At 43.2% G+C, this 27,734-nt stretch overlaps 1 protein-coding gene across 1 annotated transcript; it reads left to right on the top strand.

Annotated features, from left to right (window-relative positions):
- The first annotated feature begins 113 nt into the window (after positions 1–113).
- LOC121092380 (solute carrier family 22 member 5-like) lies at positions 114–27,734 on the top strand. The gene is made up of 10 exons (XM_040603296.1): positions 114–714; positions 9,887–9,990; positions 13,025–13,179; positions 14,522–14,693; positions 15,670–15,796; positions 20,180–20,280; positions 23,499–23,713; positions 25,004–25,186; positions 25,669–25,804; positions 26,428–27,734. Exons 1-10 carry the CDS (start codon positions 322–324, stop codon positions 26,513–26,515), a joined length of 1,674 nt encoding a protein of 557 aa, XP_040459230.1. The 5' UTR covers positions 114–321; the 3' UTR covers positions 26,516–27,734.

Raw genomic sequence — 27,734 nt, 5'->3', positions numbered from 1 at the left:
GAGGCCCGGCCAAGGTGTCCCCGCCCCAGGCTGCGCCCGGCTCTGCCAGACCTCAGGGGCCGAGCCCCCGCCGCGCCTCCCGCCGGCCGGGCGAAGGGCATGCCGGGAGCTGCCGGCGCCGGGCGGAGGCGGCCGGACCGGGCCGTGGCCGGCTCCACCTGAGGGGCCTCCGCCTGCAAACCCCACCCCCGGCCGCTCCCCCGCCGCTGAGGCCCGGCCCATGGCGAGGCGCTCGGCGGGCTGCGCGGCGGCGCGGGGCGGCCGCTTCCTACCCGTGCCAGACGGGCCCGCAGGTAGCGGCGGCCGCAGCTCGGCTGCGCCATGCGCGACTACGAGGAGGTGACCGCCTTCCTGGGCGAGTGGGGCCGCTTCCAGCGCCTCGTCTTCTTCCTCCTCAGCGCCAGCATCATTCCCAACGGCTTCAACGGCCTCTCCATCGTCTTCCTGGCCGGCACCCCCGAGCACCGGTGCACCGTGCCCCGCGGGGCCAACCTGAGCGGCGAGTGGCTCAACGCCAGCGCCCCGCTGGAGCTGCGGGGCGGGCGGGCGGTGCCGAGCCGCTGCCGCCGCTACCGCCTGGCCGCGCTCGCCAACTTCTCGGCGCTGGGGCTGCGGCCCGGCTCCGACGTGGAGCTGGGCTCGCTGGAGCTGGAGCCGTGCCTGGACGGCTGGGAGTACAGCCGCGATGTCTACCGCTCCACCATCGTCACCGAGGTGCGGGGGCGGCGGCGGGGCGCGCTGGCAGCGGGGGGCGCGGGCGGGCGGGCGGCCCCGGCGGAGCCAGGGGGAAGCGGGCAGTTACCGGGGCACAGGGGCGGCGCCCCCGTGGCTTGGGGCATGGCCCCGCTGTTCGGTCGGGCGTGCTGCCTTCACACTGAGATCTTCTGTCTGCTTCCACTTGCAAAAGGAACCTCCAAGTGCCTCAGCCAGCGCGGCAGCGGTGCGGGAGCTGCCGGGCAGTGCAGGCACCTCACCTGGCGTGTCTGCGGGGCAGGGAGCAGGGTCAGCACAGGGCCGGCGCGTTCGGCTCAGAGACCTCTCAACTCGGGAGATCGGCTGGGTGGTAGTAGATCGAAAAGGTGGGCAGTAGAAGTCACCCTGAGTTGTGCAGGATGCAGCAAGCCGGCAGCCCTGGTCTGATGCTGTGTCCAAAAGGATCCTGGTGGTTGCTGAGCGCCTGCGATGGCCCTGCTGTGGCCGTGCCCGTGGCTTCTGTCCCCGCACTCAGCTGTGGGCCAGGCCGGCTTCGCTGCTGCTGACACGCCCTCCAGTCCAGTCTGCGCCAGGGCCCAACCAGCGCTGCGCCACCGGTTCCTCCTGTTCCAAGAGAAAGCTGTGCAGCCCCCCAGGCTGGGTTCAGATACAAGGAAATGGACTTTGAGGAATACTTGAATTTCAAAACATGTATGAGTTTATTTTCAGAAAGTTGTACAGCCCCGTTGCCTGTTTGTGCCCATGGATAAATTTGACAGAGCTGGAACTATATTTGCTGTTATTTGTTGCTTTGCAAAATGGGTGTTTGGATAGTGATGGGTGTGAGTGCTTAATGACCAGAAGCTGATCTGAGCACAGAAATCCTCTTCAGGAGGGCTGGGGTGAGGAAGGGAGCAAGGGAGAGGAGCCACAGCAGCACAGGGAGGCATGGAAGTGGTGGCACTGGGGTTGTTGGAAACTTCCCTTGAACACGCGCAGCAAGGGCTTGAGTGATTCTGACAAGTGGCACAAGGCATTGCCTCACCTGTCTCTGAAGAACTGCTGTTTTCCTCGATAAGAAAGCTGTTCTGAATTTCTAGATCCTGGTCATTGCTGAAATGCACTGTTGTGAAAGGCTGAGCTGCTCTTGGGGCAGTGTAAAGAAATTGGCATCTTCTCGGGGCAGTCTCACTCAGCTGAATGTACAGGTTTCATTCCAAGTGCCTTACTGTAATGGTTGTCCAGGCTTAGATGTGGCTTCAGCCAGTACTTTGTCTTCAGAGTTGCTTCCCTGAGCTATGACCTACTGTAAATTAAGATGTCTTGAGCTATCAGGGTATTGTCCAGGAGTCTTATAATCTATAAAAAACAGGAGCTGCTAACATTTTACGGAGACTCCCCAGAAGCTCTGGCCCGTTGTCTGTATGGTTTGGCAGATGTTCTGTGTCTGTGGGAGGTAGCGTTTGTCTGCCCAGACATCATGCACTGAGGCAGTATTTTTTTTCTCCTTTAATATTAATGCTTCTGAGGGAGTTTTGCAAGAACTGTGGCCTTTCACATACTTGTAGGTTTTCGGTGTTAAACTTGTTTAATTTCTTGGCTTGGTGCTGCTGGTTTTATGATTAACTAATCTTGTGTTTGGTTGCATATCTCTAACTTGTTGAATAATCATGAGGACCTTTGTCCCAGATTTCCGTAGCCAACACCAGGAGGGGGAAGGGGGGATTTTTTTAAAGAAAGCTTTTTGCTGAATCTCTTACAACTCTAGGGAAAGGCCTCATTTATGGTTCTGCTTTTCAGGAGAGACTTAAAACATTCAGTTCCCTCTCAGTTGGAGAGGCTTCCTTTTCTCACACAGGCTAACAACAGTATGTTGTTGTTAGCCAGTCTGCAGTATTTAACCAGCTCCCCTGTAACAAAATCCCTTTCTGTCTCTTGCTGTTTGAAATGCTGTAGCTCAGGGGATAAGAAAAGCTTTACTTTGGCTCAAGAAGCCATTTGTGTTGTTCCTATTCCTCCATAAGTCCCATAAAAAAAGAATGTAGGAGTAATAAAAGTTTGTATGTGGTAGTAAACGGAATAAAGCTGGAGTAATTAAGGGAAAAGGCTAACTTCTGCCTATTGTGGCTGTTATGGGGCTGTACTGAATAACTGGGAATAGAATTGAGCAGTGGAATTATTAAGAGCATGAATGAACTGGAAATATGATGTGATGAGGAGATGTTAGACAACATAGTCAAAACATTTTAGTCCATACGGGAGTAATTCTTACTTACTGAAACATAAATAGACAGTGTATTTTGTATACACGTATCCTTTGTCAACCTCTAAAAATGTATTGCCTTATTCATCAGTTTGAAATCAGAGCAGCGCAGGTGCTGTACTCCAGAACTGCGTGTTTTATGCCTGTTGTGCTCTTAACAAGCTTCAGCGACTGTTTGGCTTTTGCAGAGGAAGGATGCACGTGGTGGGAATTGCCAAGTGTCCTGAGGCTTGGTGCAGGGCTGGTGCTCTGTCATGCAGGGACATGCAGAGAGAGTAAGTTCTAGGCAGTTATGAAGGCTCAGAAGTTTCCATTCCCTGCACACCAGGGATTCAAGTGCCCTGCTGTATTGTCAGAGCCCTGTCCCTGAAGGTCAGTGGGCTATGCCAGAAGACCTTCGGGAAACAAGTGGAGAGTGCAGTGGTGACACCTGGAATGACACGAAGAGGCACTGTGATACAGCTGTCAAACCAGAGGTTTCAACGTTCACTTTTTGTTGGAAGGCAGAGATGCATTTTTTGCTTTACCATAATAAAAACACAGGCTCATGCTAGACATTGTAATTTATGGAATAATAGAATGGTTTGAGGTTTGAAGGGACCTTAAAGATCATCTAGTTCCAACCCCCTGCCACAGGCAGGGACACCTGCGGATTTTCTAAGAGCAGAGCTAGGAGCTGAAGTGTAAATCAAGCTCGTGTCATCCAGGTTCAGCTCTCACTGAACTCTTCATTAGTGTTAGCCACCCCCATGTTATCTCTCATCTTTTAAAACAGGTGCATTCTTTTTCTTTCTGTAGGTTAATAACTGCTTATTTTTCTGGCTGAAGTTCATACTGACAGCTTTTCAGCCCCAGGTGCTGATAAAGTTATGGAAAGACCTTTAGGTGATTTGCAAGTACAAAATCTTAGTATTAATAGTCTTGTCAGAATAAGGGAAAAAAGGTCTAGCTTTCATTTAAGAAGTAAATACAAATAAATGTCTGACATGTACAGAAGTACTTGTAAAATACTGAGGTTTTAAAGGTGTGGTTTAAGAAGCACGTCATGCAGGACTCCTCAGAATTCTACAAAGTGCAGGGTCAGAAATGTGCAATTGATATAGTTTAATGGAAACAATGCTCTTTTAGAGGTACCATGGACAATTAATGATAGGGTAATGTCTTCATTATGCTGTCTTTACCTTTAATTTAAAACTCAGCTCATGTTTCTCAGTTTCTGATGTCTGTGCCTTGTTTCCTTTTTCTCCAGCCATCTCAAAAATCTGATATATGGGGGAGGGTGAAGTTTCTGCACTGGAATTATGAAATATTTGGCACCTTCCTTCCTGTTCTATGCAAGTTTTACCTCTGTCAAAATTTAAAACAACTACAAGGAGAAAAATTGAGCGGAATCTATATTTTGTAGATACAGACCTCTGTTTACATTTAGCTGATAAGCTTTAATGTAACATCTGGAACTTCTAAGTATTTGAAATATACAAATGTATTTTCAGAGGAAAGGGTGTTTAATAACACTCATAGCTTTCAAGTAAGAAGAGGATATTTATATGGGTACGGGCAAGACCAGATTCGAAGGTTATGAGATGGTGAGGTTTTTTTGTTGTTGTTGAACCTGCCTCTACTTGTGGAGAGAAGCAAGTGGCAGGAGAGAGTACAGGATATTGGATTAGTTTCAAAAATTTTTGCTAACATGTTGATTTTGAAAAGAAAATATTAGTACATGGAACTATCCCACTTCATTTTTCTATCATGCGTGTTATTCTTGGCAAGAGACGAAAACAGTTTTTTGGGGGGGGAAAGAGTGGGAGGACATGATACATTGTAGCTGTAAAAAAATTCCTTTTCTTAAAAGGCTTTTGCTTGTAACACGGGTGTAACCAAGTAAGGCTATTAAAGTTACTGTGTTTGTCATAGTTCTTCTTTGTTTAGGGTTCTTGTTAATGGTGTTAGGGAAGTGGGAGTTCTCCTGTGGTGGAACAGTTCTCTATAATCTGAGAAACATGCTTTTTTCAAGTGAGGTCTTAAATTATGTTGTTGGTGGTTTTGCAACTACTTCTGTAACTTTCCAAACGTACTTGGTAGTGGTGTGTATTTGGTGGTGGTATGTATTTGTTTGCTGCGATGCTGTATTGCAAGAACTTCTGAAGTTTTCAAGAGCACGCCTGTAATTAGACTTGCAATCTCCATGTTATGATGCATTAAAAATATTGGGCAAATTTTATGTTTAAATAGGATACAAATCTTGTTACTAGCAACTAGAATGTTGTTACTTCCTGGTTTGTCATTTCTTGCAAGATGATACAATTGCAGTGAAAGTGAAGCAGGATAAGGGACCTGCATCAGTGACTGGATGAGAGCCATTGCAGGATTTACTGTTAGTAATTCATGAAGTGCCAGCTCTCCTTTCGAGGCAGGTGATATTCTGCAAGTGCAGTGGAAGCAGAGCCTGTACACAGGAAATTACTCTTCAGCCCTGAAGGTTTTAAAGTGCCTAGAGAATCTTCGGGAATTATGTTTTTTACTTGTATAGTGGTATCTTCAGCTGGACTTGGGGCATTCTGTCTGCCTAAACTTGCCTTGCAATTTTTGTTTGATGCTGTTATTTTATGCTTTTAATGTTGTTCCACAGCTTGTAGTTAAAAGAATTCAAATATTTCATCTTGGAGTCTGAATTTTGTTGTGATTGCAGTTTGTATGAAAACTGTAGGGTAGTTTTCTGTTTGGGTTGAGGTGTTATATTAATGTTCAGTTTAGTATTGGAAAGGTGTAAGAAGGAACACAGGAAACACTATTCTAGCAAGATAAACACACTTCTGTGTATGCTGCTTAGTGTAATTCTGGATAAACCTGCATTAATATTTCTTGTTCAGGTTGTATTGTGATAAAAGACTGGAAGCTAATAAAATGTGGTTGGGAAGGACCTTGTGTTTGTGGGAGGGAGAAGATCCGAGGGAGTAGGTTGTTTTTTATTCTTCCCAGTTTTGTAACTGGGCTTGCCTTATAGCAAGAGATTTGGATATGTGGTTCCAGGTAGCTGACTTGCTGTGTAAGAGATGAAGCAGAACTTGGAAAGGATTCTCCTAAAGACATGCTTAAGTGATGACTGTGAATACCTAGGACTGTTTCATACTCTAGTCCCAAACCTGTGCTCGAGAAGTAATGGCTTCAGTCCCTCTGCCTTCTCCCCCAAGCTGTCTGGATTTCCTGGTCGTTTCCATAGCCTGTCTTCTTTTCCCTGTCCCCTCTTTCCACCTGTCCTCACCAGCAGCTGGTATCAGCCAGGAATCGCTTACGGAGGCACCTATCTCCCCATGCATCTTGACTCCAATGTGCAAGTGATTATTGCTACTAGGTGTGAGGCTGCTGACAAAGATGTAACTCAACCTGATGAATTGTTTGGGAAGTAGCTAAAGCACAAAATATCTGCAAGCTGTCTGAGAAAGAAGATAAGTTTAAGCTGCAACAGAGGATGTCCTCTTCTAAAGTTATAATAAAATTGAGTGAGAATGCTACGTGCTGTGCCTTGAGCATTGGGTACCAGTGTTCAGCAGCTCGGTTCTTTGCAACATCAGCAGCTGCTCTTTGAAACAAAGCTGAAATGTTTTTCTCCTGTTTGGAGCCCTGATACCTTGCTGAGGTTAACCTTATCTCATTCACTGGGGCAAAGGCCATTAGAGCTAGCAGGCTAACTCAAAGGACACTAAGAAGTGAAAATAGCACATGATTTTAGAGCACTGGGTCACAGTATACTGTGTCCAAACAGCACTGCCAAGCAGCATGTTTCTATCAGTAACTACTCCTGGGACACTCGCTCTTTGCAATGCTGGTCTTCTAACAGTAGTACTTTGGTGACTTCTTTGTGGGCAATGTGTAGTTGAGTGAAGAGTGTAGCTGCAGGATGGTTCTGGGAGCCTGCTGCCACCACCACTGACAAGAAATATAGACTTTGTTGGTGAGTCATTAAAAAGTTGAAGACTTCAGCATTCGTTTACCTGGGGCAAGGGGTAACAGACCTTAAAATCCCTTTGTTCTGATGGTTGTGCATCTATGGAGTCTGTAAATAACTGGTATTGCACAACCAAAGTCATTTTCCTTGGAAACCTGATACTGAAGTTCACTTCGAGGCCTGGTTCAAACGGTCTTCAGCATAATGGTTCCTAACATTGCTGTAATAGAGTGGACAGAAAAACAAGCTGATAATAATTGCCATGTTTTAAGGACCAATGTGTTTCCACCTACCAATGCAAGAAGCTATTGGCAGAACAGTGCAAAACATTTCAATACCATAAACTTTTTCAAGCAATGGCTCTACCTCAGTGGTCTGAAGAAAATGTTTGTTGCTGGGCACAAGCATGCCAGCATCTGGAAAGCCAAATGTTGCACAGCCTTGTGCCAAAGCACAGGGTGTAAGATGAAAGGAGATGACTAACTTGCAAGCACAGGGTGAGCAGCTGGAAAATAATGACTTATTTAGTAATGATAGATATAAATCACCGAGCTAGATGTTTGGCTAGTTAGATTTTAATTCTGTTTTTGAAGGTGTCTGGCTCCAGTAGCTCATGTAAAGATAATTCTTTGTGAGTAGACGAGTCTTTATTAATACAGAGTTAGTATTTGTGGTATTTATTTTCTTGGTTAAGTGTTGTCATATGAGGGCATATGATAACCACTGAAACCTTTGGCCTGTATAAATTTGATAATGATCTTTTGTTACGTATTTCCAAGTTGCCAAATACAATTTGCTGAAGCTTTCTGGCTGGATTAGCCTCTGTGGTCGTCACAGAATTGCCTAAACTTTCTTCAATCTATAATGTAGTACAACTTCTGTTCAGTAAATAGAGATTTAATTATAAATGTTAATTGCAGATTTTAATCCAAATGTTACTGATAACTATAGTAAGTTACATCCCTTACATGAGTGGTATAAATTTGTTAGCACATTAGGAAGCCACAGTTCTGAAAGGAACTTCCATAATGATGCATAATTGATAGTGTCGGTAGGATTTGTTGGAGCATTGCACTGAGCACTGGTGCTTGTGCTTGAGGTGGTGTGAGGCTGGAAAGGTTTGGGGAATAAATGCAAGAATAATGTCAATGGGTATGAAGTCTGATAGAAGGAGATATTTTTTTCAGACACGAAACCAGTCAGATTTATCAAAGGAGAGGTTAAGAAATGACTTGCACTTTTTCCCAATTTGTAACTGTATTCATTTTGTTTGCCTCTATGACCGTAAAAAAAATAGTAAAGATGGACATGAATCCATAAGATAGCCCAAGGCTGGCAGCTGAAGTTACACAAACACCGATGAAAGTGCAGCCAGTATGAATGAGCATCATTCACCTCTAGAAGAACTTCCAGTTCTAGTTAACTGGATGCTCTTCCATGAAATAGGTGGTGGCTCAGTTGAGTTTTCCCTTCGGGATCACGGAGTGGAAGGCCATTGCTGGTGTTGTTCGTTCAGTGCAAGGTTTTTAGTGATCCTCCAACCTTAAAACATACATTAGGATGTAGTTGTAGCGTGAACTGTTAACAGACTGAGGGCTGTGAGGCTCCTGGAGTCAGAGGCATTATGCTGAGGAGGCAGGGCTGGCGGACAAAGCAAAATGCTGGCAGGGGACCATGGACAAGGTGTGGATGGCAGAGCTGGGACGTGCAGCAGCTGGGTTTCTTATGGGGTAGATCAAAGCACTGATGAGTGTTCCAGTACAAATTTAAAAAAACTTAAGAGTAAAACATGCTATACTTACTAATTTGTAATTGGGGGGCAAGGGGGATTAATTATTAGGGTCAGGGTGAATATCTTTGTTTCAACCTTTTAATACAGATTAAAAGTTTCTGTCCCTCAAACATCAGAAGGGGCCCTGTGGGAGCTGTTTGTGTAATTAAGTTCGGGAGGGTTTGGCCTCACATCAGAAGCATTGGGTGCCTCCAAATTCCTCTCCTGTGGGGCTGCAGCACCTCCTGCCCCCAGCACGCAGGCTGCTGGGCAACATGGTGGGACTGGGAGAGCACTGGGAACTCCTCCAGCCACAGCATAGCCGTGAGGTAAGGGATGAGGTGTCCCTGCTGGGTTTTGTCCTTCTAATATTTGCACGCTTTTTTCTCCCCAGATAACCAAAATAAAATTAAGAGTCTTTCAATAATAGCTGTTGGTATAGGTACAAAAATAATATAAGTGCTGCTTCAAAAACACCAGACTGAAATGGGTAGGGGATTGGAAACTATTGCAGTCTTCATTTAAAAAAAATATCTTGTTTTCTTCTTCTTCTATTACTACTTTTTTTGTTTTGTTTTAATTTTGGAAATTTTTGTTTGTTTGGTATGTATTTCTATTTGTATTCCAGAGATGATAATGATGTTAGTTAGGTTCTCAGTGAGGAGTGAACAGTCTCCAGTCTCGTTCAGAATGGTATTAAAGTATTTTTTCTATATTCTTGTTTCCATAGTTCAGTATCTCTTATATTAGAAATGTGAAATTTTAATGGCAAACTTAGCCACGTGCAGGGAAGTTTGGAATCTATTCTGACTCCTTCCAAAACCAGCAGAACTGCAGCAGTTTAAGGGGCTGCAGAGCCTTTGAAAGGGACCTGAACCAAGCGCATTATGAAATAATTAGTTACCATTGCTCGTACACGTGTAGGTGAAATAGCACAGCCATCACCTGTGTAAAGAAAGCCACATGGGTCACAGCTAAAGGTAGTGTTGGGGCTGCAGCTGGATGGTGTCCGAGATGGCTCAGGGTGGTGGCCCTTGCCCATTGCTGCTGGGCATCCCTTGCACGGATGCAGCTCCATGAACGTAACGGCAATAGGTTAGTTATTTGTTTCTCTCATGGAGGTTTTCTGTCCAAAGGGTATGTTTTCATCTGGGCTGAGCAGGAAGAGGAGATCCTGTTTGTTAAAAGGCTTTTGTGTTCTCTCTCCTTGCAGTGGAATCTTGTATGTGACGACGACTGGAAAGGACCCCTGAGCACCTCCCTGTTCTTTGTGGGCGTCCTGCTTGGATCTTTCATATCGGGACAGCTCTCAGACAAGTAAAGTGTATATATACACCAGAGCTGCTGGCTCTTCATTTGTTGCTGTTTTGTAAGCAATTCTTGTGTGTGAAGTTTTTTGTAAGTGTCTTTCTACAGCTACTAACATGTCTTTGTTCTGTGACTGGCTAATCTGAATGTAGACAGAGTATAGACTAAAGGTCCTGCACTAGAACAGAATGTTACAAAGATTGTTGGTGGGTGTTAGCTTTATCTGTTTATTTTTTCAGTGAAATCACTTCTCAAGCAAACTGGTTTTATGCCAGAAAGCAGGTGTAAGAGATAAGTTTCATGTGGAAAAAATCAATCAATGGCATTCTTTTCTAATTACTTTGGACTATGTTCAGAGAGATCCCTAAGGCTTGTTTTCCTTTCTTTGAGGTCAAACTTAAAATTGTTTTGTTTTTTTTATAAACACACATAGCTTCTCTTCCTCATCATCAAATGCAGCATATAAAACCAATGATCTGCATTTGTAGAAGCTGCAAAGCATGAATGCTGTTGAGCTGTACTCCAGAGAACAAAGGCTTCTTTATCAGTACAAACATGTTTTTAAAAAATATAAAATGGAAGACACCATTAATTTTTGTGATCTTGACTGTTTGTTTCTTTGGGGTTTTTTAAGCTCATTTTTTCTGATTCTCTCCCTGGGATTTGCTGTGCAATGCTTTGTGTGCTGTCTTCCTGATTCTCAGAGAACAACATGTGATCCTCTAATTTGCTGATTTACTTGTAGAGTTCCTATTTTTTTGGAAACATAATCCCTATGCCACAAATCTTGTAGCATCATTCAGGGCCTTTATGTTGTTTCCTGCTCATCAGGTTGGACCAATCTTGAGCTTGGAGGCAGTGAGCCTTGAAAATGAACCAGCTGTCCTGGACTTCTCTCCAGATCCATATGCTGTTGGATTTTTCCAAATAGATCCCTGATCAGGCCAGTGTTTGCTCTCCCTGTGATCCTGCCTTCGGCCTTGATCCTCCCCTCGTGATCCCGCGCTTCACCATTGCGCAGCCAGCAGCCATGGCTGCTGTCGACCTTTACATCTCCGAACAGTTCTCCCTTGTTCACGAGCTTGACGTCCACCAGTCTCTCCCTTTGTCAGCTCCTCAGTCATCTGCATTAGGGAATTGTCATTGATGCGCTCCAGAAACCTCCTGGGTCTTGTCCTTCCAGCAGGTACTGGAGTAGTTGAAGTCCCCCATGAAGACAGGCTGAGAGCGCTGGGGTTGTTCAGTATGGAGAAAGGGCTCCGGGGAGACCTTATAGCAGACCTTCCCGATTTAAAGGGGCCTACAGGAAAGCAGGAGAGGGACTTTTTACCAGGGCATATAGCAATAGGACAGGAGGGTACGGTTTTAAACTAAGAACGGGTAGATCTAGATTAGATATTAGGAAGACATTCTTTATGGTGAGGGTGGTGAGACACTGGGGTGGGCTGCCCAGAGCAGCTGTGGGTGCCCCATCCCTGGCAGTGCCCGAGGCCAGGCTGGACGGGGCTGGGGGCAACCTGGGCTGGTGGCCGGTGTCCTTGCCAGTGGCAGGGGGTTGGACTGGGTGGTCTTTAAGGTCCCTTCCAACCCAGACTATTTCTTGATGGCCTCTGCCTGTGAACACGAGGCTTGCGGTGGTTGTCTGAAGAATGCCTCTTTTACCCTTTTCTGATCAGGTGGTCTGCAGCAGACACCCATAGTGGTGCCACTGTTGGTCTGCCTGCTAATCCCAACCCATAAGCGCTCAGCTTACTCGTCATCCATCCCCAGGCAGAGCTCCATGCTTTCCAGCTGCTCTCCCATGTGAGGGACAATATCTCCTCTTTGCTATGGGGAGTCTCCCGCCACTTCATCCTGGTGCTGCTGCAGGTCTCGGATGCTTTGTTCAAAAGAGCTCTCAGCCCCTCCGCTGCTGCAAGGATGCTGAGTGTCTTCCATGGTCACTAACGAGCAGGTGACACAGGAGCTGTTCTCCTGGTGGCAGAAGCCACCAGCTTCACACTTTCACAATCATGGGAGACTCCTGCAGGTCCTTCACAGAGTGACAGAGATCCTCACCCAGTGCAGCAGCAACTAGCTCGTGGTCAGGAGTCTGCTCCAGCCAGGCTGCCTGCGGTCTTCTGCTGCCGCCATCTGCCCATCTGGTACGGAAAGCTGTGCAGCGAGCCTGCGCCCCGCACCTGGCCAGGCACGACATTGAGACTGACAGGATATTTTGCAGGGTCCATTGTGAATGCGTCATGGCCTGCCCGAGGCTTGTGGCACCAGCTCGAGACCCTCTGCTTGAGTCTGACTTCGGAGTGGGGTGGACGTCCTGTCACAGGCTGCAAAGTCTGCTTGTGTTGTGGGGCTGCCCGGGCCAGGGCATCAGCACTGACCCTTGTAACAGCTTGATGGGTTGGGTTTAGTTTAATTACTTTGGTTTGGTTTGGGTTTTAATACTTCACTGATAGAACTGCCAGAGTCCCTTAAAATTGTTTCTTTTTTTTTTACAAAGTGGAATGAAGATTGCAGCATGGGATCACTAACTGATAATAGCATCTTACAAACCTGAGTTTTACTTTTCAGAAGCTTTCCTTTTTTTTTTTTTTTTTTTTTTCCCCACATGCTAATCTATGTCATACTGTGTGCTCCTTAGAGGACAAGGAGCACCTAATACTCTTGCATTTTAAATATTTTGCTCCCAGTGATTTGTTTCCCTGTTCATCCTATCAGTAAGAAGGAAATAGCATTACAGCACATACTTAAAGGCAACTTAACTAGCAGCCCTTAGAATATTGTTTTCTCTGGGCCAGTGGATTTTTTCCAGTGTATTCAGAATAGCTGTGCCCGTGTCACGTTTCCTGAACCTCTGCTTTCTGCAGATATAATATATCTCCCTAAGTATGCGTGTGAGTAATCTTATTTTTCTGTTTCTGAAGATTCATTCATGCTATTGTATAATAATCTCTTTCTTTTTTTTTTTCTTTTTTTTTCCTTCTTTTTTCCCCTGTCTTTTTTTTTTTTTTTTCTTTTCCTCCTCCTTCTAATCTGTCCATGGAAGGTTTGGCAGGAAGAATGTGCTCTTTGCAACTCTGGCAATGCAGACTGTCTTCAGCTTCATACAGGTCTTCTCTACCAGCTGGGAGATGTTTTCAGTGTTCTTTGTGCTGGTCGGCATGGGACAGATATCTAACTACGTGGCAGCATTTGTTCTTGGTATGAAAGTCCTGCTGGGCACAGTATGTGTTCTTCCGTCTTGTGTTTTTCCTACTCCTTTTCAGTACTGGCTTAGGTTGATGGCTTAGGTTGATTTGTTTTGCCAAGCAGCACTGTTAAGAGTGTGTCCTTACTATGCTTGGATGACTTGTCCTCTCCTTGGACATTCCTAGTTGATAGAGGTGCAATCTGAATTAATTCTGTGGCTTACCAACCTAAAAAGCAAAATGACAGAAATCAATTATTTGAAATAAAGTCCACCTTCTAGCTGGAGAGATGTATAAGACATGATTTTTCAGGGATTTCTATTGTCCATTTTGGGGCCTAAATGCCTATTTGATTTAAAGACTTGCAAAAAAAAAAAAATAGTAGAGTAAGCGTTATAAAGTCCTTTAAACAGCCTAGCATAAAAATTTAAATGACATAATGATTCTTGCTTTGTAGATCTTCAGTATAACTAAGGCCATATATGATCATGGGAATGTGAATTACCTGATGAATCTGACATTTGAAAAAAAAAAAAGGTTTTTTTCATTAATGTTATTTACAGTGACCTCACTGTCCAAAGTACCAAATGCTGGCAAGAAATTCCTTTTGGGCCAGAGAAGGCCAGTGCAGCCGTGAAAGCAGTGTTCAGCTAACCTCACTGCACACATCCTGCTGCAACATCTGTAATCTTCTTTGATTTCTGTGGAAAGAAGGAAGATTATATTTCTTTCTATGTTTCTTGATTTGCAGGTCCCAAAGCATTTCAGAGGGAAGCACTGACCCCTGTTTGTGCGTTTAATTCCACTGCCAGTAGCCTGGCCTTTGTTAGTGATTCAACGTGAACTCCACGTGTGTACACCGAAAGAGTGTGAGGTTTTTTGGCTAATAGCAAAATAGTCTTTTAGAAGGTGATATGGGTCAGGAGCCTAGTTTAGGCATCTCGGAATTATTCTTTAAAGAAGCTGGTCTTTCTCTATGAGCTGGAGGGGACCTGATAGAGATGAAGCTGAGGTTAACTGTTGTGAATGTTTTGTAGCATGTCAGATGGTTTTAGCTCCTCAGGTCAAGTGTGAGATTCAAAGAAGATAAAATTAGGCAAGTATTAGCTACTTTGAGTTACAGAAATATTGTATGGCCCAGTTCTCTTCCTTCTATATGTAGAATGACCTGGGTTGATGCAGGATCACTGCGTGAAGCAGTTCTGCGGTGCCTCTAAAACTGGATGGCAGACCACGCTATATACTGGGACTATCAGTGCAGTATGTTTCAAAACCAATTCTTAGAGGTAGTTTTCGTCAGTTACTTGGTTGCTATTAAGTTAAAATACTAATCTTCACTCTGCTGTTTTGAACAGGCACTGAAATTCTTGGCCAGTCAATTCGTGTGCTGTTCTGCACACTGGGCGTTTGCATATTCTATGCATTTGGCTACATGTTGCTGCCGCTGTTTGCTTACTTCATCAGAGACTGGCGGATGCTGCTGCTGGCGCTTACTTTACCTGGGCTGCTCTGCATCCCGCTCTGGTGGTGAGTATAACTAAGTTAAAAGACTTTAGTCTTTAGAAGCTCTTGTCTACAGATAAATTTTAAGATCCAGACTCCAAGCCAACCAGCCTTTACCAATGACATTCAGAAATGGGCAGATGAAGAATGGACATTGTGTCTTTTACTCTTCCCGGCTGTTTAGCTGCAAGTCCACAGCTTTGTGGGTGATCTGATTCATGCCTGGAAAGCCTACTCTTCATTTTCTGTAGGCTTCTATAGAATTCAGTGGTGTACATGCAAATAATATAAAAAGTCAATAAACTGCATCCTTCTGCACTGACCTGTGATCCATAAGCTTTTAAAAGCAGGCCTGAACTGAGGGCAGGAGAAGCCAGTTGTTTTGGGAAGCTGGGCAATGCTAGGGTGACATAGAGCTGACAAGCTACAAAACAGGACTTGCATATCTGTGGGACTTCGTGTTTTCCTCCTGGTTAATAAGGTACTTCTAGGTGGTGTGTAAAGTTTCAGTGGTCCACACGGGGGTGGTGTTTCTTCACGTCCACTAGCATTTGTGTTGGAGATGCCATCCCGTTTTTTAGAACATTCAATGACTGGTGAATTCTGCTTTCTGACTTGCCTTTATGTGACAGTATTTACAGTTAGTAATTTTATATGTGTTATTCTCTAAGAATATGCCTCTTAACGTACAGCGTGTTGCCTGTGTATTCACATTTCTGAATTTCTTTAAACTGTCTTCCCGTGCTTTGAAGATTTTTATTGCTTTTTTCCGAGTCATTGCTAATTTCCTCAGTACTTCTAAAACCCACAAACGCATTTTAGTCTGCTCTTGTTCAGTGTACTAGTCTGCTCTTGTAAATCTGATTTCTGTTGTCATTGCTCTAATTTCTGCAAGATGTGGCAAGTTTTGAGATTTTCATGCCTGGAACAATGTGTATTGGTGTCTGCAGCAGTGCTTTCTGTGGAAATGTAGGCTTGTTATTCTGAACCTTTTCTGCAGGGTCATTCCAGAATCTCCACGGTGGCTGATCTCCCAGGGAAGATTTCAAGAGGCAGAGGACATCATCCGAAAGGCTGCAAAAACTAACGGCATTACAGCCCCAGATGTAATACTTGACCCTAGTGAGGTAAGATTCATTTAGCAGTCCAGTTGTTTGTTGGACTTAATAATGACTGTGTAAAGTTATTAATTTCCAGATATGACTTGACTTAGCAATATATTACTTCTCAAATGGGTAAAAGGTCATCCTTTTTCTAAAAAGCAGAATACCCTTTCCCCACAATTCCCTTGGGAATGACAACATGCATTCTAATGCAAACATCTTTTGGATCGGTTTACAGCTGCCTCTCTCCTTTTAAACTCTAGTTTTTGTGGGAGGGTAATGAATTTGAGGTTCCGGTTGCTTTGTGATCCAGATACTTGGGCTGAACGGATTTTATGCTTGTGCAGTGTAATACAGTTCTATAAAAGTTTAACACAGAACTAATCCTGGCCAGTGGCACTGAAAATAATGTTAACCTAGTTCATACTCAACTCCAATTTCTACTCCATGTTAAGGAAAGCAAAACTCGAGCATCTTTCAGGGTGGTGTAGCTAGCAGTATCTTTTCTTTCCTATCTATTTCTTCCAACATGTTTGTGTTCCCTCTGGGTATCTCCCCTTTGTCTGAGCTGTTTGGTGACCTTAAGGCATAGAAGCAGTTCCACACTCATTCAAACGTGACCTGCAAAAGTCAGACAGACAAACTGTTTGCATAATCCGGGAGAATGGACGCCTCTTTTAGGCAGATCTGTAGAATCTGTCTGGGCAGTTGCCCAGTTGTGTTCTGGTTGACAATTGACTTTGTCTTGTCATTTACATGAAAATCTCTTGCACACTCACTTGCTTTACAAGGCTTCTGTACCAGGCTAAAAGGGAAATGGCTAGCCTTTAGACTGTAGTGTGTTTGCTGTTGAGATTTAAATAGCTTCACTCGGGTTGAATTAGCTGAGGGGCAAACCTACCTGTTTGTCCAGACTTACTTGTACATAGTAGGATAGAATCCTGGTCTTGCTGGAACAGAGTGAGAATGCCAGGAAAACCCAGACCTTCTTCTGATAGCTTTTCCCCTAGATTTTCATTAGAACATGCCTTTTTCCTTTTTTCTTATTTTTTTTTTTCTCCTTCCTTCTCACGCCCATTGCCAGCACTGCAGCAGAACAGAAAATAAGCTCTGGCTACAACATCTGCTTAAGGTCACTGTCCCTGGAATTCTCTGTCTCCCATTCTTAGAAAGAAATGCTGCTCTGTTTGCCGTCTCTGAATGGGATGGATTAGAAGCAGCAGAAGGCAGGGGCAGGAGTAGGGATGTTGCCGCAGGGAACACTGGACAAGGGGAAGAAGTGCTGGCTTCTGCCACAGGGTGGGCTGGAGTATGCGGTGCATGTTTACAGGTAAATAGTGGCACATCAGCTTTCAGAAACGCAGATTAACATTCCGACACTCAAAGGAAAGTGAGTTCCACGAACAGGCATTGTTTGAATGCAGAACTCCTTCCATCTTTTTACTTTTTAAGGTAAAAGTAATGCTGTGGCCAAAAAATGTGTGCAAAGCTTCTCTACATCAGTGGTCTGTTTACAGTGTTCTTGTCTGCTTTCTGAAGAGCTCCAAAGCAGAAGGCTCGCAGCATCTCTTGAGTTTTTAGGAAACATGTTTATGCTGCAGAGAGGTTCTCAGAAATCCATCTGGCCCTTAGCCCTCGTGCGTTTGGAACGTGAGTTTTGGACAGAGGAGCAACCCCAGCTCGTGTTTGGAATGTTCCTCAAACCCGTGCAGGTAGGGAGCAGCACCTGCGGTATTTAGACTCCAAAACCAGTTAGGATCCAGCAGGTGACTGGTTGCAAACAAGCCATGGAGCACAAATAGGGCCTGGTTGGTTGAATTATCCCATATGAGGGGGATGGAAATGTTTGCTTGATAGATTTAATGTCAAACCATTGTTTTGCCCTCAATGCCCTTCTCATAGCTTCTTGTTCTAGCTTGTCCTGCTAAGGATCATCTTGTCTGCTTATGGCTCCTAAAAGGCAGGGTTCTTTTTTCTCATCAACTGTGACGCTGAATTTTAGTGTTCCTGGTTTTGTTTTGTGGTTTGTTTGGGTTTTTTTCTCCATTTTTTTGTTTCCTGTTTGCTGGTTTCTTGGCAACAAATAGTGGCAGAACTGGAGAGTACTTAGGAAAGATCATGTGATTTATGAGAAAGGGCTGTGAGCTGTAAAGCTGCCTGCAGTCTGTGTGGGGGAGGTTTGTCTTCAGGCAGAGTGAAAGCCATCAGATGTAAAGAACTGTTTACTTTTCATAGAAAATGAAGATTTATGAAAACAAATACACTGAAACTTGGTGTGCATGAGCATCAGGTTGTTACTTTATCCTCCAGGTCTTCAGAACAGAGTATCACTCGGGAAGAATTTTCGCCTGACTTGCAGGGGTTACATGAACTTCGCGTTCCCATTAGCTCAGATAAAGTTTATGAGACATTGAGGAGATAATGTATATTTTGACTTGAGGGACAAGACTTAAGGGCCCCAAATCAGTGTCCGGCAAGTAGCTTGCTAAAAGAAACTTTGCTAACTGAATATGGAAGAGAGGTTCTTGAGGAATGAAGTTAAACTAATGGTTGATTTTGTCTTTATTGGTGTGTTGTGCCCTGGAATACATCCAACTACTGCTGGACCAGCCTGGTGTTTTAAGGAAAAAAGTATTAAATAAGCTGAACTAATGCAGAGTAGAGCATGGTATGTTAGTCCAGGCGGAAAGTGTTCCGAAAAGTGTAAAGTAGTGAGTAATTGCATTCTTTTGAAACTACAATTATAGTTTACTTTTGTTGAGAACCGTTTGCACAGACCATGAAAAAGTACACAGTGCCAACAAAAGGCATTCAGTCTTTAAACATATTAAAATTTAAGTTGACTTTCTCAGGTCACGCTGACTTAAAAAAGTCAAGGGAGAACATAATCTTTGTGTATGGTTTATTGTGCTTGCGCATAACAGGTCTGTCAGGCAAGAGTGATTCTTCTAGTTGTGCAAAGAGGAGTCTTTACTTAAATGTTGTGTCTTGGCAGTACAGTTCAAAAATTGTCAAAAGTAAAAATATTTCAGTATTACCTTTTCCATTTGATAATTTTGAGCTGCTAAGATGGATGCTTATTTCTTCCTTGGTTAGATTTCTAACTGTTGATAGTGTCACAGATTCGGATAGATACAAAATATCCTATCAGAAAAAAGAATTTGTGGAAGATTAAGATCAAAATCTTGTTAATGTTCATACTGTAAGACTGTTAAAAATACCATTAAACTGATGAGTAAGTAGCCTGTGATAAATCCTGAAAACATCCATCTTTTGTGAAAAATGTGACATGCTCAGAAAACTGTGGTTCTTCAGCCATATAGTGTTTATCACTTTATCAGAGTTCAGCCATTATCAGAGTTGATAATTTGAATCATTTAGTTTGGGAAAGACTATTTGATCATCAAGTCCAACCATAAATCTAACACTGCCAAGTCACTCATCCTCTTAAATATTTACATATTTTGAAAAATCTCTCCCTTGTTACCCCTTGTTAGGGGTCTAAATTAATGTCCTGACTTAAAAAAAAAAAAACAACCTTAAATGATTTCCTTTTTTACAATCTTACTGAGCACAAAACTTGTTTGCATGCTTCATGGATGAGTATCTTCCATTGTTTACGTGGAAGTGGTTTTATATTGAGGAGCTAGAAAGTTTCAAGGGGAAAGGAGAAGCTTGCTCCCTTTTTGCTTATATTCTTAGAAGAAGGTCTCAAAACCAGGCTGGATGATGATGGGGACTCTTCAGCTCATTAGCTGGTTTGTCTGAGTTTAAATACATTTCTGTTAGGTCCAGCATGAGGAGTCATTTACTAAATCTGTCCTGCTGCAGTTTAATCTTGTTATTTCTTGCCTTGTCTGCAGTGAACATGGAAGGACAATTTATCACTTTTTTTTTTTTCTGATCTTGGAAGACCGTTTAAGATGCTCTTGGTCTTCTGGCCCTCAGGCTAAATAAACCTACTTCTACAGATCACGTTTTCCAAATGTCTCATCATCCTTGCTTTCTTGTCTGGGTGCAGTTGATTTTCGTGATCCTCAAGGCACAGTGCTGTAAACTGGATGCAAGAACCCTGCTAGAAGCAATATATAAATCATGAATTAATGCTATTTCTTTATAATTCAAGTATAAAAGTAACAATAAGCAGTTGTTTTGTGAAGCCTTGGGCAGAGAAAACTATTACTAATTTCAGCCTAAATTTTAAGTGACTTTAAATTAGGGAGGAGCAACTACTTTCATGGGTTGTTGGCTCTTACAACTTAGAGGACTCTCATTGAAAGTGAGGCACCTGTTTTAGCTCTGCAGTGTATGAAAATACTGATGTATAAGTTGAAGGGGGATTTATTTTCACAGTAATTCTGGTTGCAAGAAGTTAATGTTCCTGTGGTTGATTGGTTTGTTTTTCAGCTGCAAGATTTGAAGTCCCAGAAGCAACAGACGTACACAATTTTGGATCTAATGAAAACCCGAAATATCCTAACTATCACAATTATGTCAGTGATTCTTTGGTAAGCAAGTGCAGTTCAGGTGTATGTAAGCACAAAAGGAGCAAAACAATAGAAAACTGCTTTTTGAACACTTAAGGTATTCTGAAGAGATACGGACAAAACCAGCTCAAAAACCCAATGACCTGCTGGCTGAAGCAACCAAATTTTTACAAACATGGTTACGTAGGTTCCTCATTTCAGTAACAGTCTAGAAACACATCTGGATTGTTACTTCTGAAGCAGTCAGACATATCCTGAATTGAGTAAGAATCAGATCAGCTGGCAGTGATGCATGGGAATCCTGCCTGATACCGGCCTTGGGGAGTGCTCTGCTGACTGTAACAAAGTCTTTTAAGAGGAATGAGTCATGCCCTGTCTTTGTGTCACCCCCACCCCCCCGCCCCCGCCAGAGATCTACTTCCCAGGGGTCTAAACACCAGGAGGCCTGACCTGGGTGGGGAGAATCTTCCCATCTCTTTTTCAAAGCTGTCTTTGAAGTTCTAATCTGAGATTTCCCTAAACTTTCCTGCTAGCTCCTCTGTCGACCTGCCATCTTCAGCTTGGTTCTGCACTAGCTGAAGTCATACTTTATGCTCTATTTGATTAAATGGTTGTTATTTTCCTGTACTGGGAATGTCAGTGAAGCTGTAATTGCTTAGAAAAGAGAAGATGGAGAGGGTAACTTAGCCTGCCAGAGGCCATAAAAATGAGCTTCTACTACTGCATGTACCTACAGTGCCCTAACCAAGAAGGTCCCTCAAGTGCTTTTGGAGCTAACTAAGTCTATTTGCTGCCTTTTTGAACAATGTTCCTGTGCTTTAGTGAGGCAAAGCCTTGGAGTTCAGTCCACCAAGCTGCCAATGTGTACAAGCCAATGTTGCTTTTTGGGCCCAAGGATGACTTGGCTAATATTTAAGCCAGATTCCCTTGCCCATCACCAAGCACAGTGTTACAAACACACTGAGAAAGGAACCTGAGCAGAAAACGGCTCAAAAAAGAAAAGTAATATTGCTTCTTTGCAGAAATGTCAGTACAGTTTCTGTATACTGTTGTCTTACCTCCAAGTCCAATTGCTGACTCTCACCTTTAATTGGAAATGAGCTAGAGCATTAAGTCTGTCCTAATTCTAAGCTGCACGGAGTAGATCAGCAGCAGGTTCCTAGGCACAGCCGATTTTGTGTCTCTGGTTGTAAAAAACAAATGCAAAATCTGTTTGAACAGCATTTCTGGTAGGAGAAGGCATCTGAGAGAAACAGTAACGTGGCAATATGTAACCCATTCCATATGCTGAAGGGCTTTTTACCACATGATAAATGAAATTTTATGATGGGCAGGAAGTGTCAAACATATACAGCTGACTTACACAATCTTGCCTCCTCTTGCAGAGAAATATTCAGTGATTTGAGCAATTTTTCCACTCTCTTTACCTTGCGTATCAGTTGCCGAACCTCCTTTTAATTAATTTCCAAAAATGAAAGTATCTTGTGCTGACTCACAGCAATGTTTTCCAACCCATGGTATACCGATGGCATATTTTGCGTTATGAATTGAGAGCTCATAAAAGAGGCTCTGTAAAAAAGCATGCTTGCAGATAGCAATAAATCACTTCTATGCATTGCTGAGTGTTTTGTTAATTTTGAGTAAGCAGCAGGCCTTTAAACTAATCCCTTTGCTGGGTTTTATCAGGGAGGAGGAAGTTTGGCTTCTTGTCACCCTAGGATGTGTAAATACCGTTAAAAGTTTTCCTAGAAAATGTATCAAGGTTTGCCAATGTGATAAGCTAAGGCAAACTGCTACTGAAAGTGAGTTCCAGCAAGCACCGTTTATTGTATATACAAATAACCCCTGGGAGCACAGGGCTGGACATATTGCACAGCACTGTGGAAATCATCGCCTAACTACTCTGGAGAAGAATAGCTTTAGCTGGCAGGGCACACAGCAGCGGAGGGGTTACCCTCAGCTGTATGACTGCATGCTTTGCCAAGCACACTAGGCAGGCAACTTATTTTAAGCGATTGGACTGTGAAGGCTCTTCCCATGTGACGTGAGGAAGAGCAGATCTTTTGTCAGCGATCCACTTCATGCTGTACAGTGATTTTTCTCTGGGTTCCCTTGTAACATAGATGCTGAAGGAGTTGAAGTGCAGAGTGCTCTGTGCCTCAGTGTTGCACCTGAACATGTCTTGATCTGGTACCCATTATTTCCTTGTTTACCATGTGATACTTGGTGAAGCATAACCTTCTCTTCCCCGCATCTCCCAAGACACAACAGGATTTGTCTCCAAGGCCGGTTGTGTGTTTCCCTTGATCATGTGGAACCCAGATGTCATCTAGCAGCAGCACAATTAAGATGGCAGTGTTCCCAGCCCCCAGGCTCTGTCCTGCTGCACTGACCAGCCCAGGCACTGAGGCATGCAAACGTGACTTGGATGCTGCCCAGCCAGCTTGGGGCACAGCAGAGAAAGTTCCGGATTGTTTGGGTCTGCCAGGATGCCCTACTCCTCCTCTCTGACTTTATACACAAAGCATGGAGGGTAATGATCCAGAAACAATGTTCTCCACCCAGAACTCCCTGGTAAACATGATAGGAAGCTACCGTAGGCCTCGGCAGCAGTGAAATTCAGTAGTCCAAACTTTCAGCCAAAGGCTGTAACCACTAGTAATGGGAACTGCTGTGTCATTGCATGAATGATCATCACTTATCTCCTGGGGTGACCTGCAGTACGGAGGCTTAGTGGGAATTAGGCAGACCCTCTCCATCAACACAACTAGCAGAGACAAATGAGATGTCTTAAAAGTCCTTGCAAGGTCTGAATGGGAGTGGGATGGGCAGTTGCAAACTCATGCAATGGCATCAGAAAAGAAGTATGACTTCTGTAGCTGCAGGACCATCCAGCACCTATGACCGTGGACTCGTACACCTGTGCCTCAGCAAGGCTAGCAACAGCTCTGGAGCTACCCAGTTCTGTTAATGCTGAATAGGATATTTTTAGGTTTTTAAAATATATTTTATTCTTTGAATTCAAGAGCAGCTTGAAAGGTAAAAAGCATCAGGACTGTTTAATTGTTGTCTTGCTGTTTCTGAAGTCAGCGCTTGAGCTGCTTCAGAGCTGAACAAATCTGGCCGATGCTGAGTTTGCCTTACATAGTGATTTCCGTGTTTGAGAGATGTAAGAGAAGGTCATGGCAACCTCAGGAAGAACAGAAATTTGTCTGATCCTGTTGTTCTGCTTCTTTCAGGATGATAATCTCTGTCGGTTATTTTGGACTTTCTCTTGACACACCTAACTTGCATGGAGATGTCTATGTGAACTGCTTCCTCTCGGCAGTGATTGAAGTTCCAGCCTACGTTATTTCCTGGCTGCTGCTTCGAAATCTGCCTCGACGGTACTCAATGGCTGCTGCGTTATTCTTGGGAGGCTGTGTTCTTCTCTTCATTCAGCTGGTGCCTTCACGTATGGAATCATTAGTTGATCTCAAATATGTATGATAGGTGAAGTGCAGTACCATGCACTGGGCGGATGTGGAGGAAAAGTGTCCTGAGGGGACTAAATACAGGTATCATGTCCTGTCTTAGTCCCTCTTCCTTGGTTCTCAGTGGTGCTGCACAAGGAGCTCACAGAACATGTCAATTCAGATGCATTTGTAAAGGTGGGTCATTGGCTCTGTGATGTGTTGGGATTAGCATTGTATTCCAGTTTTGCCTTGAATGTACATCCCTGGCGAGGTGCCCTGGTAAGGCCCAAGTGTAAAACCAGGACTAGACCCACCAGAATTTAGTAACTGGAGGTGACCAAAAGGCTGCAGAACTTCCTTCCCAAGCAGCTGTCAGTGACTGGCTCTTGGTGTTATATTCAGGGGAGTTGTTACTTGTCAGAAACGCTTCCACAAAGAACTTACTGAATTAGTGTTGTCAGTTAACTGTACTGAATTAGTGTTGATAATTAAAATAATGGTTGGCAACTGGAAAGGAGGACGAAATAACATTTATTGGATACCGAACCGTATGCATCTTTAGGCCAGTTGGATTAATAGCGTTACAGACTCGTTACTGATGATGTTAAATATGGGGTGTGGGGTGGGGTGTGTGGTGTTGCTTAGCAGTTGTTTAAAAATCAAAGAATAAACAAAAGAGAATGTGCAAGAACTGCCTTGCTTATTTTGTACAGGTGATGTATGTGTTGCATTCTCTTTAGGTTTTGGGCTTTTTTCTTCTGTCCTTTTGAGTTGATCGGACACTGATGCAATCTGTTTTGATTTTCAAATTAGCTATCCCAGTTAAAGTCAACTCAGCTTCCTGTAATTAAATTATTGACTTGTAACTAGGAATGTTAATGAGCAACCAGAGCAGGGAACCAAAAATAACTTGTTTCAATGTTTAATTTTGTTCGTTTTACTAAAAAGGAGTATATGTCATTGTTTGCAATAGCAGGCCCCTGAAATCTGAGAGGACCTTTCCAGTTCTTGTTCTGTTCTCCTTATTTTTTGCTTGGCAGGAAGCCTCATGCTCAAGAGGAAATGAAAGTTGAGTCCTAGTAATTTAAAAACAGAAAAACCAAAACACTAACAAAAAAAACCATCCAAAAAACATTAAAAATGTTGCCCATGCTTGTAGACATGTACAGGGGAAAAAAGACACCAGATACTGGAATTAATTGGGCAGGAGTTATACAAATACAATGGAATTAAGAATTACCATGAATTGGCAGAGCTGTATGGAAGTCCTTGCTATGTTTTGATTTCAGATATCCGTGCACTATCTATTCTACTGGTGATGTTGGGGAAATTTGGGATCACATCTGCCTTTTCAATGGTTTATGTTTACACGGCTGAGCTCTACCCGACAGTAGTGAGAAACATGGGAGTTGGAGCAAGTTCTATGGCCTCTAGACTGGGCAGCATCCTCTCACCTTACTTCGTTTACCTTGGTAAGTTAACTAGTCTGTGCAGGGGCAGGAGAGATTGGTGGTGGGTGGAAAGTTACCCAGATGAGTGTTCTGCCCCTGAGGGCTGTTGGGCTTTTCTACTGTTCTCTGTTTCCAGGTCCAGGTGTCTTGTGCAGCTGCAGGTAAAAATAAGGTCTCAGCATATCTGAGGATTGATTGTAAAGGAGAGAGACAGCCTTTTGTGCCCTGTTGAACAGGTGCTCTGAAGACTCACAATGTTACTGACTCAATAGGGACAGCTTTTATAGCTATTGTTTCCCAATAGGAAACTCTTGAGTTCCTAAAACCACATTTATAACAACATATGCCTTGAATGCCAGGCTGTGAGTGGGGTTAGTTTGCTTGGTTTTTACTGAACACGTAAATCTTGGCAGGATAAAGCCCTGTATCTAGGTACAAACATTATCAGAGACTTAGAGCTGATGCAACCTTTTTTTTTTAATTTATGTTTTTTATTCTGCTAGGTGCCTATGATAGATTCCTGCCTTACATCCTGATGGGGAGCCTGACTGTGCTGTCAGGAATTCTAACTTTATTTCTGCCAGAAAGCTATGGTACGCCTCTTCCAGACACGATTGAGCAAATGCTGTTGGTGAAAGGGTAAGTGTCACTTTCTGATCTTAACACACCTTTTCTCTGTTCCAAGGAGCGGACTTGCTTGGGTATTGTCAGAGTGAGGGGCTGGTTTTGGTAGTGTAGTTAATGCTCTGTTGAAAATATAAGAGCTTGGCTGGAATCCTGGTCCCTCTTCCCAAGTGTTTATGTTCGTATGTACATCTCTTGGCTCCAAATTTATTGTTTTACTCTGAGGACTGAATAAAAGCACGTATGGGAAATGCATTTATAAAAGTGCATTGCTTTGTAAAGGTTTAGGGACACTTTGTGGGTTATAATCTTATCTTTCTAGGTTCTGAAAATCATATAAGTACTGGTGAAGGGCTGAAATCTTCCTATTTAGTTCAACTGGCCTAAGAAGGCATTGAGAGCATTTGGCCTTTTGCCATGGCTCTGATTGAAAATGATACATAATCGTACACCTGGAGTAAGAAAGGGATCTGTCCAACTCAAGTCAACAGGGTATTAAAATTAGGAGTCTGTAATGTCAAGTAGGACTCAGGATATCAAAGATATTTTCTTCTCTATTCTCTCATCTTTTTTTTTTTTAAAAAGTTTTCTTTTTTCTTTCTTTTTTTTTTTCTTCCCCCACCCCCACGCCCCCCCAGATTAGAATACAGGCCTGCCTCTAATGGCACAAGAGATTCCAAGGAGGAAGAAGAAAATCCAGAGATTTTTAAAAGCACAGCTTTTTGATGGAACTTCTGCGTACTTCCTGGTGGACTCAAAGTTAAATGGACTTTTCTTCTATAATTCATTCTAGAAAGGGCTAGTGGCCACACTTTTTGTTCCTGTAATTTTAACCTTATTTATTAATTTAAACACTGTGTTCCGTACATTCTCTTTTTATATGAACATACATACTGTATAGCCTTCAAAGAGATTTTTCAGCCACAGTTGTTTTAATGCAGTAGTACTATGGAACAATCTGATCAATCCTTTATAACTTTTAAATGTATAGTTCAGCTGAAAGATACTTGAAAATGAGTTCAAGAGCAGGCAGGGTACATGGATTCCTCAGTGAACCTTCTCCAGAGCTAATGCACATCAAGAACTAAAAATTGCCAGAAAAAGCTGCTAATTGGGTTTGAGTCCTTGACTTCTGTCTCTGGACAGAAAACTTATTTATTATAGTTATTACAGTGAAGGTTATGAGAACATGCCTTTGTCTGATCTTAGACAAATTGCTTTGCACGTGCTGAATTTGTTAGGGAATTCTGAAAGATGCAAAGGAAGATTTTGAGAATTAATTCTAACTTGATACGTTTTAACTGAACATAGGTTGAAAGAGTTGTCTTGCACAAACTGTTTGTAGCACTGAAGCTTTGCTCACAAAATTCACTTGATTCCAATGCTGGTTTTCAACTGTACCTGCATGGTGAAGTTGTTTACATCCGACCCTGGATGTGGCCTGCTTCCAGGCTGGATTTATTTTAAATTATGCAAAAGGTTTCATCCATCTGTGGAGGGAGTGGTGTTAGTTTGGGGTTCTTCCCTTTTTGATGTGTGGTGAAAGTTTTTTGTCTAAATTGTTTTAATGTCTTCTGTGCAATTTGGATGATGGAAAACATTCTCCTGTGTTTGCTCTGTGCCTTTTGCACACGTGCACATACGCACACAATTAATATATTTGGAGATAAATGTTTGTGTTAATTTATGCCACTGCATTGACCTCGTGGTGGAATGTACTGAGAACAAAATTCAGAATGTATTTCTGACCGCTGGTTCTCAGTTCTCAAGTGCCAACTGTGTGATTGCTGAGGTCTGTTACTTCACTTAGCTCATGTAATTGATGATTGTTTCTGAATTGTTTTTAAAAAATCTTGTTGACAAGCTGCCAAGAAATTGTTCCTTGGGTTGTGGAAGCACCTGTGGCATTGCCTGTGTTTCTTTAAATACATACAATATATATGTA

This window comes from Falco naumanni, chromosome 8, assembly GCF_017639655.2.
Source record: "Falco naumanni isolate bFalNau1 chromosome 8, bFalNau1.pat, whole genome shotgun sequence".
NCBI lineage: Eukaryota > Metazoa > Chordata > Aves > Falconiformes > Falconidae > Falco > Falco naumanni.
The sequence above is the reverse complement of the archived record's forward strand: the minus strand, read 5'-3'. Positions and strand labels throughout refer to the sequence as shown.